The sequence below is a fragment of the Lontra canadensis genome, unplaced genomic scaffold, assembly GCF_010015895.1.
Source record: "Lontra canadensis isolate GAN:19392208 unplaced genomic scaffold, GSC_riverotter_1.0 scaffold5, whole genome shotgun sequence".
NCBI classification, from domain to species: Eukaryota; Metazoa; Chordata; class Mammalia; order Carnivora; family Mustelidae; genus Lontra; species Lontra canadensis.
The window spans coordinates 3,880,385-3,892,931 of NW_022630999.1; the positions used below are offsets into that span (position 1 = coordinate 3,880,385).

Below are 12,547 nucleotides of genomic sequence, written 5' to 3' on the forward strand. Positions count from 1 at the left end.
TCCGGTCCATCTGGAGGGGAATTTGAAGGCTGCGTTTTGAAGCCGAAGAGAGGAAGTTGTGGAAGGGGTGCTGGACGTTAGGGGGCGGAGCCAGTGAGCCGAGGCGCTTTCCAGGGCTGGGTGCTTGAGGGTGGGGGAGTAGAAAATCCGTGGAGGTTATCTAGGGAATGGAGGAAAGAAAGGGAAAGGACCCGGGAAGGAGAGGGTCGGGAGAGGGTCGGGGAGTGGGGGGAGGTGGAAGGGAGCAGGGGTCGGGTAAGTGGGAGCTGGGTAGTGCCCGGCAGCGCAGGCTGCTCCGGTTCTGGTGGGTTTCGCGAGCGCTGGATCTTGGTGTCTCGAGCTTTGCAGGTTAGAATCTCCCAACTGCAACTACTTAAAAGAGTTTGCGCGTCAATTCCTTTGGCATTCCACACAACTTCTTTTCAAGAGTGGATAGGAGTCGGTAGTTTGCCAGAAATAGTTTACGTGTGAACCAAAGTTTCACTACATTTGTTATGGGCTTCACTGTAAGTTCATCAGACTTTACTGGCCGGGTCAGTCAGTAGAGCATGTGATTCTAGGTGACTGGGTGGTGAGTTCAAGTTCCACCTTGTGGTGGAACCTACTTCAAAAAAATTCATCAGGCTTTTCTATTTGTGTATGGCTACTGTTACTATGAAGAATTGTGTGTTTCCTGAGTCATTCGTTGCATGCAGAGGCTGATGCCTTCCTTTATTTCTCATTACAGAGCGGAAGAAGAGTGTTCTAATTCATTGGTGGATTCCCAGCACAAAGTAGAGGGACCCCTATAAAGTAGATCACCCAATACATCACCAAGTCCTACAGAAATTGAATTTATAATTTGTGTCAGGCACTGTGCCTGGTGCTGGGAATATCAAACGACCCATTCCTGTCCTCAAGTTGCTTCATGCAGGGACACACAAGTAAAGCAATAAAGTGCATCACCGCAATGTTTTATGGGGTATGTATTAATTGTAGTAGGAGGATAAGATGAGCAAGAAGAGGTAAGATAGGCTTCATTTCACATAGAAGACAACTGGGGTGGTCAAACCAAAGCACTCTTTCAAAGCGCATTCCTCATTTAGAAATACTAGATTTGTCCTTATTTAGTGCTCATTTAGAACCACACTTAAGCTTCATCTGCTTACATTCTTAATAGTTCAGCTAGTCAGTAACTGAATTACCCCTTATTGACAAGCTAAACTGAAAGAGGACTTCAACTACCTCCATTTTGATCTCAAACCTTCTAATTGATTAGGTTTTTCTTTCCAGCTTATCTTTTAACTCAGGCCAAAGATCCTGCTGGCAAAGCATCCTGTGATGGGAACTGAAAGTACCCCCTCAAACAATTAGGACTGCCCTGAGCCAGCAAAACCCTGCCTGTAGTTGACCCCCAAGATAATGATGGATCTGACCTCTACTGCCCACTTACTGAAATTTACTGAACTTTGTCCCTCATTTTCCTTATATAATAAGGAAATATAATATAATATATATAAAATATAATAATACTAGGAGTATTTTCAGCAGTTTAGAAACAGTCTTTGAGACACTACTTTGCTGTCTTCACAGTGTTGGCCTCACTTAAATGAATTCCTTTCTTGTTTCATCACCACTTGTTTCTCTGCTTTTGGATTTTTCAGTGGTGAGTGGCTGAACCTTGTGTGTTTGGGACCCCTTGAGCCAGGTGCACTTGTGCCCCATGCCCAGGATAAAAAACTATAGTCTTTGCTAAACTATGGTCTTTGTTACTTAAATTATATTTTGCTCCCTCAAATGAGGGGTTGACTGAATTTCTGAATATTAAAATTTCTGAGATGTTACAGATCTATAGGTATAATTTAAAACTTCATAGTAAATATATCAGGAAAAATTAGATTTGTATTATTGGTGAGTAAATAGGCAGATGGTTCTCCAGCCATCAACTTTCTTTTATTTGGGAGACCACAGATTGAAAACTGATGGTTTGGAGCAGGGTTTGTTTTAATTTAAAATAAAACATATGACTGAGACTTTTTTTTTAAAGATTTTATTTATTGATTTGACAGAGATCACAAGTAGACAGAGAGGCAGGCAGAGAGAGAGAGAGAGAGAGAAGCAGGCTCCCTGCTGAGCAGAGAGCCCGGTGTGGGACTCAATCCCAGGACCCTGAGCTCATGACCTGAGCCAAAGGCAGCGGCTTAACCCACTGAGCCACCCAGGCGCCTCTGTGACTGAGACTTTTTAATTCCACAAATTGGATGATCTGGCAATAGAGGTCTAATGTTCGGGCACTCCAATAATATTCCCAGGGGCCCAAGTCCAAGGACTTCTGTTCATTTGTATATTGCCTTTGGTTGCTTTTGAGCTACACCTGCTGAGTTGAGTAATTGCTACACAGACCACAGGGCCCCAAAGCCTAAAATACTTACCACCTAGCCCTTTACGGGAAAAGTGTGAAGTCTTCCCTAACCAGTGATTTTAAAACTTTTTTCTCAGAAACTCTTGAGACTTTTATTAAGTATTACAAAGAGCTTTTGTTTTGTGTGGGTTGTATTTGTTAATAATTGCTAATATCTCCTAAAAACAAGAAATTTAAAAAGTCATTTAAAACAATAAGCCTTGCGGCACCTGGGTGGCTCTGTCGTTAAGCGACTCCTTTAGCTCAGGTCATGATCCTAGGGTCCTGGGATCAAGTCCCATGTTGGGCTCCCTGTTCCTTGATCAGCAGAGAGCCTGCTTCTCCCTCAGCCTGCTGCTTCCTCTGCTTGTGTTCTTTCTTTTTCTGTGTCATTTAACTAAGTAAAATCTTTAAAAAAATAAAAGAATAAACCTAATCCATTTTAATTTAATTTTAATCTAATCCATTTTAAATTTAATTTAAAAATTCATTTTAAATGACACAAATTTTATGGAAAACCACTATAGTTTCTAAAAGTAAATATTAGAAGAATGCATTATTTTACATTTTTCCAAACCTCTTAAATGTCTGGCTTAATAAGACAGATAAGATAGCTAGATTTTCATATCTGCATTTGCGGTAAGTATGTTGTGATCTGTTGTTTACTTGAAATATATGAAGAAAAGTGGGCCTCTCACAGTTTTCAAATGGGAAAGGGAGAAGTATTTTAATGACCTTTTTAGATAGTTGTGAATGTTATTCTCTGATAGATTACCAAAACTTGACAAGTGGTATAGTTTTGTTTTGTTTCGATTTTTTAAGTGGGCTCTACTCCCAGAGTGGAGCCCAACACAGAGGTTGAGCTCATGACTCTGAGATCAAGACCTGAGTTGAAACTAAGAGTTGGCCACTCAACCAACTGAGCCATCCAGGCATCCCAAGTGGTATAGTTTCTTTTCTTTTTAAAAAATTTAAAAACTTATTATTTACTTGAGAGAGAGTGAGAGCTCACGAGTTGGGGGGAAAGGGAGATGGGGAAGCAGGCTCCTCGTTGAGCAGGGAGCTTGATGTGGAGCTCAGTCCCAGGAACCTGGAATCATGACCTGAGCCAAAGGCAGCCGCTTAACTTGCTGAGCCACCCATGCATGCCACCCCAAGTAGTATAGCTTCTTAAAAGTTAGTTATGATGTGGAATTTGAAACCATCAGTGAATTTTTTTTTGAAATTGTTAAAAACCTCTTGTCTAATATTTTGGACCTTCTATCCATGCATGATTCTGTAACTTTATGTGTTGGTCATTTGGGAAATATTGGTTCTCTAAGTTATACAGAACTTCCAAATGTTGACATATTTCATTAACTAATAGAAAAAAAAGGAAAAATCTTTAACAGAAAAATTTTTCAAATATTAGGAAGTTGTCAGGATTATGGTTGTTGATACAACCTTGATACAATCTTGGTAAGTTTTTCAGGAGTCTAATTTTATCTTAAAAGCTCAAATTTCCATTAGTAGCAAGTATAGTGAGTTATTTTCCTTGAAGTGACAAATTCATTTCATTCATTTGTGTTTAAAGTGGGAATGTAACAGGAATACAATACAAGAACTACTACAACAATTTGCTTGTAACTGCCTTGATTTATGCTGAGGCAGTTTTACCCACTATTGTTTCTGCATTGTAAGTGCAAATGGCAATAGCATGAAAAAAGCAAATGTCTTAGTATTATTATGAAAATAATTTTTAAAAAATATTTTATTTATTTATTTGGCAGAGAGAGAGAGAGAGAGAGAGATCACAAGTAGGCAGAGAGGCAGGCAGAGGGAGAGGGGGAAGCAGGCTCGATCCCAGGACCCTGAGACCATGACCTGAGCAGAGGCTTAACCCATTGGGCCACCCAGGTGCCCCATTGTGAAGATAATTTTGATCTCATGCACCCCTTTACAGGAATCTACAGAATACACTTTGAGAACCACTGCTCAAGTAGCTCCCTATTTAATTAGACTAGCTGTACTAGGTATTTAGGGTTTTTAAAAGTATCCTCATTAGGGGCACCTGTGTAGCTCAGTCCTTAAGCATCTGACTTCGGCTGAGGTCATGATCCCAGGGTCCTAGGATTGAGCCCTACATCAGGCTTCCTGCTCAGCGGGAAGCCTGCTTCTCCCTCTCCCATTCCCCTTGCTTGTGTTCTCTCTCTCGCTGTCTCTTTCTCTGTCAAAAAAATAAATAAAATCTTCAAAAAAAAAAAAATCAAGCGAGTTCTGAAGGTTGAGTAGGATTCAATAAAGGGCATGGGGACTGGTGAAGAGTCAAGAGTTTTCCAGACATGATATTCTCTGAGGCTGCTTATTGAGCTGAGAGAAGACTGGTGTAGTGGAAAATAGAACATGATGAGGTTGGAAAGGCTTTGGGGGCCATGTGAATCATTTGCATTTAAAGAACAATGGAAGTGATAGTAGACGTGATAATTATCATTTAGGGTGCGTAGCTAAAGCATAATTTGCGATAGGACACTAAGGTGTAGTAGTTAGGCTAATGAGTAACTATGAAAATACTTTTATTCAGTAACATTTATTAGAACTATATATGGTTTTGCTAGAATTTAGAAATATAAAGATAAGTAATATACCATTAGTTTGTAGCACAGGTAAGGAGTTGTGTTGTAAAGAAATTAGAATCAAATATGAAGTAAAGATATAATAAATATGTTAATAAAGTGCTTTGGGAACCCTTGCTGTGGGCTGGGAAACTCTATAAGCAATCATGATTGATAGCCAGAGGGAGGCTTGGGCTAAGAATACAAGATTTAGAGCATTTATTTTATTTATCTTTATTTTTAAAAAGATTTTATTTATTTGAGAGAGACTGTGCACAAGCAGGGGTAGGGGCAGAGGCAGAGGGAGAGGGAGAAGCCGACTGCCTGCTGAGCAAGGGAGCCCCATCCAGGACTCCATCCCAGGACCCTGAGATCATGACCTGAGCTGAAGGCAGACATTTAACCAACTGAGCCACCCAGGTGCCCCTAGAGATTTTTTTTTTTTTTAAAGTAGGCTCCACTCCCAGCATGGAGCCCAACACAGGGCTTGAACTCATGATCCTGAGATCAAGACCTGAGCTGAGATAAGATTCAGGCACCTAACCAAATAAGCCAAATGCCCTTAGTGCATTTTTGCCAATCTTAGCTACACAGGCTCCTGTGTACTTTTCAGTCATGTAGTAAATACTATTTTTTTTTCCTTAAAATATACTCAAAGGGTGGAGAACTGTGAGCATTTCCTCATAGGAAAGGACAAAATGCTAAGAGGGAGTTTTTTGGTTTTTCTTTAGAATTCTGTGAGGACTGTGTCACCTTGGCAGTAAATTGCACCTTAAAAATAAAGAGTGTTCACAAAAATGTATGAGATCTTGACATTTGCAACAACGTGGACGGACCTAGGGAGACTTCTGCTAAGTAAAATAAGTCAAAGACAAACATCATATAATTTTACTGATATGTAGAGTCCAAGAAACATACACACGTGCACACACACACACACACACACACACACGCAATCAAAAGGAAGAAACAGACCCATAAATACAGAGAACAAACTGATGGTTTCCAGAGGGAGGAGGATGGGCAAAATAGGGGAAAGGGAGAAGGAAGACACAGGCTTCCTTCCAGTCGTGGAATGAATAGGTCATGGGTATAAAAGGTACAGGATAGGTGATCCAGTCAAGGGTATTGTAATAGTGTTGTAGGGTGATAGATAGTAGCTACCCTCGTGGGCATAATATATAGACTTGTTGAGTCACTATGTTGAATGTCTGAAACTAATGTAGCATTGTGTCAACTGTACTTCAATACAAAACAAATCAATCAAGGGAAGACAAAACAAAACACCTCCCCAGGTGATACTAATACGCAACTGAGATTGAGAAATATTGCCTGATTGGGGGGGGGGTGTTCCACGGGGTCTACTCGTTGCTTGTAGGACCTGTGTACTCCTTCTTTCTTTTTCTAAATGCTTATTATACCAATCATATATAATCAGTGAACAAAATGTAGGGAAAAAAAGAAGGGAGGGAGGAAGGAAGGAAAGGAGTAAGGGATGAAGAGCGGAAGGGAGGAACGGAGGGAGGGAGGGAGGAAGAGGAAAAAGAAAGGATGCTGACACAAACTACGGAATGTTTCCAGCCAGTGGGTTGAGTAAGTAGGTGATCTCGGCGGCGCTTATGCCCCGCCAACCCGGTAGGGCGGCGTAGCTCCGGGGACCGCCATCTCCTCGCGGAAGGCGACGCTCTTGGCCTTGGCCGCGGCGTCTCTCCAAGGCGATACTTCCTGTTGGTTTTGCCTCGAGTCTTCCGCAGCTGGTTGTGCTGTGGCTGCAGTTAGTTCTGAGGCAGGCGGCTGGCCATGGAGCGCCCGGGGCCCAGCGAAGGTGGGTTCCGTGGGGGCGATGCCAGGCAGGGCGGGGAGGGCTAGGGGGCTCCGGGGTCGCCGCACTAACGAGGTCTCCTCCTCCTCTTGCCCCAGTGACAGGCTCAGACGCGTCGGGACCGGATCCGCAGCTGGCGGTCACCATGGGCTTCACGGGGTTCGGTGAGTGACCGTCTTAACGCTTAGCCCCCGTCTCCTTTTGCAGGGCTTTTAAGAACGGCAGGTTGAGAGAGGAGACCCAGCTGTCCCTTCTGGTCCGCACCCTCCGCTGCACCAAGCCCTAGTTACTTTCGCTCTAGGGTATGCCTTGCAATTTCTCCGTAGTTTCTTTCCCATCCGCTAATTCTTGCTTGACTGTTGGGACCAGCTCAGGTGACACGTATGGGAAGGCTTGTGGGAAAGATAGCTTTGTGATCTATGCTGTGGACGTGTTGGTGCGTGGAGGGAGTTGTCTTTTTGTGTCCTGAGGCTGAGAGCTAACCATTGACTGTGGTCTGCAATGAGATGGCCTTTCTGGCAACAAGTGGTGCATTGAGTGATAATTATAAGAGTTACTAAATCCTTTTTGATTAAAGCCTTTCTTCCCCGGAATTGTCACTTCAGTCTCTCTGTAGAGTCTTGCTGTGAGATAAAGATGAACATTTCAAACAGAGATGTAGTCATCTGTTGAAAACATACTGCTTGTAAGAAACAAATGTAAATCTCCTTCCCATTTCTCTTGGGTCCTGGATGGAACAAATATCGGGCTGATGTGTCCAGGTCTCTTGTTGGTGTTCATATACTCATTTATTATGGTAATGTCTTATGCCACATTTTTACCTGTAGCTGGTCGTGTTTACAAAATACTATATAGTTATGTATTACTGTAGTATCTATTTTTGTCGGTCTTTTAAAATGATTTTATTTATTTATTTGCCAGAGAGAGAAAGAGAGAGTGAGCGAGCACACAAGCAGGGGGAGTGGCAGGCAGAGGAAGAAGCAGGCTCCCTGCGAATAAGGAACCCGATGCCGGGCTCCATCCTGGGACCATGGGATTATGACCTGAGGTGAAGGCAGATGCTTAACTGGCTGAGCCACCCAGGTGTCCCTATACTATTTAATTTTGTTTCAGTTCTTTAAAATAGTTTCCTCCCTAATTTCAAAAGTAACACATATTAATAGCAGAAAATCGGAAAAACAAATAAGGAAGAAGTAAAATCCTTAAAAATTGCATGATCTAGAAGTCAAGACTTAGAAGTTATTTTTCTATTCTTTCCTGTTGTATATTTATCAAGAAAATTAAGATCATATGTATGTACAATTTTATGTTATTCTTAATTATGTATTTTAATTCTTAATACTGTGAGGATTTTCCATATTATAACGTGCTCTTCCAAAACATTTTTAATGGCTGGATAGTACATTTAATAGAAGTGTCATAATTTTGGCCTACATAGTTTCTAATTCTAACTTTTATTAGTAATACTCAAAAGAATATCTTTATGAATAAACCTTTCTTTTTGTAAAAAAGGATTTCCATAGGATAAATTTCTAAAGAGGGGACTATAATAAAAATATATTAAAAAGTAACCAAAAACATTGGGTATATATCTTTTTTATTTTTTAATTTTTTAAAATTTATTTATTTATTTATTTTTTAAATTTATTTTTTAAGCAGGCTTCCCAGCCAGTGTGGAGCCCAACCTGGGGCTTGAACTCATGGCACTGAGATCTAGAGTCCTATGCTTAACTGACTGAGCCAACCAGGTGCTCCTGGGTATATGTCTTTTAAAATTAATTGATACATTTTGTCATAACGCGCTTCAGAAAGGTTGTTTCATTTTATACCAAAGTCAGTATTATGTAAGAGTGATATTTTTACCATATTCTTACTAACATGAAGTAGACATTGTTATTTAAAAAAAAAGGCAATGAAACAAATATAATATTGCTTCCAAGCCCATTCACGTTGTTGTCAGAATTTAGTTTCTTGTAGTTTTAGGGCTGAGGCCTCTGTTTCCTTATTTGCTGTCAGGTGGGAATCTCTTCGCTTCTTAAGGTGCTTGCATTACTGTCGTCATCTGAAAACTCCAGCTAGTATTTCCAGTTCGTCTCATACTTCACATCTCTCTGACTTTAGCTGCATCTGTTCTTCATCTTTGCTTGTAAGGTCATCTGTGATTAGACAGGGCCAACTAGGATAATCTGTTTTGAAGTCCATAACCTTAATTAGATCTACAAAGTCTCTTTTGCCCTGTAATGTAACATATTCCCGGGTTCCAGAAATTAGGGTATGAACATTCTCCATTCTGCATATGACCAGTGTTGTAGATTTCAGGGGTAGAGTCCAGGTGTATTAAAGGAGGATGGGAAAGTCGGCTGATTAATGATGAGACTGTCATTAAAATTTCCCTGGGAAGTAAACTCTTTCTTCCTAGGTATTTTTCTTGTTGCCGTGCTATAAATTAAACAGACTAAATGATTATCAATCATTTAATAAGTGTTTATGGAGTACCTAAAGTTTGGCCAGCTTAATGCAAGAAGATCACAGTTTGCTACTTATTTCTGTTTAGGAAAAAAAGCTCGCACATTTGATTTGGAAGCAATGTTTGAACAAACGCGAAGAACAGCTGTGGAAAGAAGTCGGAAAACACTGGGTAAGAAGTTCAGTTATGGTTCTTTTATTGGTATAAATATTGTTTATGCCTTACACAAGTATGTTGACAGTTACTATTAGGCTGAAAAAAAATTCAGAGCTGTTAAAAGACCAAATGTGCTGGTTCCTTTGGAAGCAGAGGTTATTATTATTATTATTGTTCTTATTTTAGCATGGTAAAAGTTGCATCTAAGTAGGGTAAGAAAGTCTGAATGCTAAAAATCTTTTTGAAGGCAATTCTGCTATGAACAAACAGGGATTCTAAATTAATTTATAAGAATCAAAATAGCAGTTTCTTTATTACCTCTCCTTCCACCTTTATCTGATTTTCACTTCATTTTTTTCTTTTCCTGCTTACAGCGGAACCAGTATTTGGAAGGCTGGGCGAGAGGTGGCTCTGAGAGCTGTGTACACCACTGACTGTTGACTCAGACAGTATAGAAAATTGAGACATACAGTGAATGTGGCTGCTCCTGTTGAACCCTTGCACTAATGAGTTGTATCAGACATGTAATGAAGGCCTTAATTTCCAGACTGTCTGGTGTGATAGCAGGTGGTCGGCAATTCTGGGTACCACCTTAGGGTCTTCCAAGTAGACTGACTCCTCTACTGCTTTCTTTGTTTTTTGATCTTTGTTATTTATTTATTTATTTATTTATTTGACAGATTGAGAGATCACAAGTAGACGGAGAGGCAGGCAGAGAGAGAGAGAGAGAGAGGGAAGCAGGCTCCCTGCTGAGCAGAGAGCCCGATGCGGGACTCGATCCCAGGACCCTGAGATCATGACCTGAGCCGAAGGCAGCGGCTTAACCCACTGAGCCACCCAGGTGCCCCAGATCTTTGGTTTTTTTAAAAGATTTTATTTAATTTTCAATTTTTTAAATTTTTCAAAATATTTTATTTCTGTATTTGAGAGAGAGAATGAGAGAGAGAGAAAGGGAGAGTATGAGAAGAGGGAGGGTCAGAGAGAGAAGCAGACTCCGTGCCAAGCAGGGAGCCTGATGCAGGACTCCAGGGTCATGACGTGAGCCAAAGGCAGTCGCCTTATCAACTGAGCCACCCAAATAGGAGATTTACATAAGAGAAAGCGCACAAGTGGGGAGAGTGGCAGGCAGAGGGAGAAGGAGATGCAGGCTCCCCACTGAGCAGAGAGCCCAATGTGGGACTCAATCCTAGGACCCTGGTATCATGACCTGAGTGGAAGGCAGATGCTTAACCGACTGAGCCACCCTGGTGCCCCTCCATTGCTTTCTTTGGATAAGACTCAGATCATTCTTTCACTGAAAAGATGGATGTATCTTGATAGCGCAAAAGGGGCTAGAAATGAGAGACAGGACTTCTGGAAGAATTTAAGTGAATATTCTGGCAATTGTCCTTTTTGGTTTTAAAATAATAAACTATATAGCAGTAATAGCTAATATTTGGAAAATGAGCTTGTTGTGAAATTTTTCGGTCTTTGGAAGAATACGTTTTTTTTTTTTTTTTTGTGGCGGGAAGCCCTCCTATTTTTTAGAAAGAACTGTCATTAATAACACATTTCAAACACATACAAAAGTATAGTAATGAACTCTTATCACACAGATTTAAGAACTATAATAATGCACAGCTGGTGTTATTTCCATTTTCTTCCCCTGTCACATTATTTTGATACAAATCTGAGACACATTATTTCACCCATGAATACTTTAGTATGTGTCTTTAAGAGATACTGATCCTTTAAAAAACTTAACTGAAATACCTCTACCACACTTAAAAATATTAAATAATATCATCAGACAAAATGCAAAGAAATGCTACTACTTCAGGCATATTTATACATTCTTTAACCACTTAATTTTAAAATTACACTTTTTAGTTAGTGCTTATGCTATTAGAGTATAGCTCTCTTGTATTTAACCTCTTTCAGCTTGTGATAACAAAACACTTGGAACAGAGATTGTTTACCTAAGTAAGTTTTATAGTTCCCTGTACCATGTCTTGCAGGATAAGTTCTCAATATATACTTGAGAAGATTGAATTTAGAACTCTAATACTGCCTTTTAAAAAATAAATTCTGCTTTTTTGGAGAATGTTTTAAAATGGCCCCACCTGTTTTATAGAACTTGGGATTTGGAGTTGGAGGACCTGGGTTTCAGGGTCAGCTGCACATACTACTAGAGATAATGTTGGTGGGTTTTCAAATTTCAGATCCTTAATTTCCTCATCTGTCAGGTGGAAGTGATAATAAGGGATCCCTTACAAGTTTCTTGAAGGGATTAAGATGTTGGGCATAGTACCTTTTATTTTTTTCTTTTTTATTAACATATAATGTATTATTAACCCCAGGGGTACAGGTCTGTGAGTCGCCAGGTTTATAAACTTCACAGCACTCACCATAGCACATACCTTCCCCAATGTCCATAACCCCACCACCCTCTCCCTACCACCCCCCCGGCCCGCAACCCTCAATTTGTTTTGTGAGATTAAGAGTCTCTTATGGTTTGTCTCCCTCCCGACCCCATCTTGTGGCATAGTACCTTTTAAACAGTAAAGTACTTTGAAAACAATTACTTTTAACTCCTACATTTTTTCTTAGCAAAGCATGTGTGCATTTAGCACCTAAGGGGAATTACAATGAACAGTTACTAGATTTTTAAAATTCGAAAAATCATCGGAAGACCAAGTTCTCCTGTGATAATTTGTGGATGAATTAAATATATTGAACTTTCTTGAATTAAATATATTGAACTTTCTTTTTTTTTTTTTTTTAAGATTTTTAAAATTTATTTTGAGAGACCGAGTGAGCAAGAGAAAACATGAGAGGGTAGAAGGTCAGAAGGAGAAGCAGACTCCCTGTGGAGCTGGGAGCCCAATGTGGGACTCGATCCTGGGACTCCAGGATCACAACCTGAGCCAAAGGCAGTCGCTCACCCGACTGAGCCACCCAGGCACCCATGTTGAACTTTCTTGATTTAGCATTATATTCTTGGACTTGGACCACTGTTTTTACCCCTGATCTAAACACATGAATCCAAAGTTTCACTTGTTTTTCTTGAAAGTTCAAAAATTGAGATATGGGCATTCTTTATCTCGTGATTGTTTTGGAGTCTTTCTGAGGGCATTGACATTAGGCTTGAG

The 12,547-nt window shown here is 40.3% G+C and overlaps 1 protein-coding gene across 1 annotated transcript in view; it reads left to right on the forward strand.

Annotated features, from left to right (window-relative positions):
- Positions 1–6,747: 6,747 nt before the first annotated feature.
- Positions 6,748–12,547, forward strand: part of WDR70 (WD repeat domain 70) — a 294,218-nt gene continuing 288,418 nt past the window's right edge. The window contains exons 1-3 of the mRNA XM_032851351.1: positions 6,748–6,796; positions 6,892–6,957; positions 9,348–9,431. Coding sequence (XP_032707242.1) covers positions 6,772–6,796; positions 6,892–6,957; positions 9,348–9,431 — 175 coding nt within the window. The 5' untranslated portion in view covers positions 6,748–6,771. The remainder of the gene's footprint in view (positions 6,797–6,891; positions 6,958–9,347; positions 9,432–12,547) is intronic.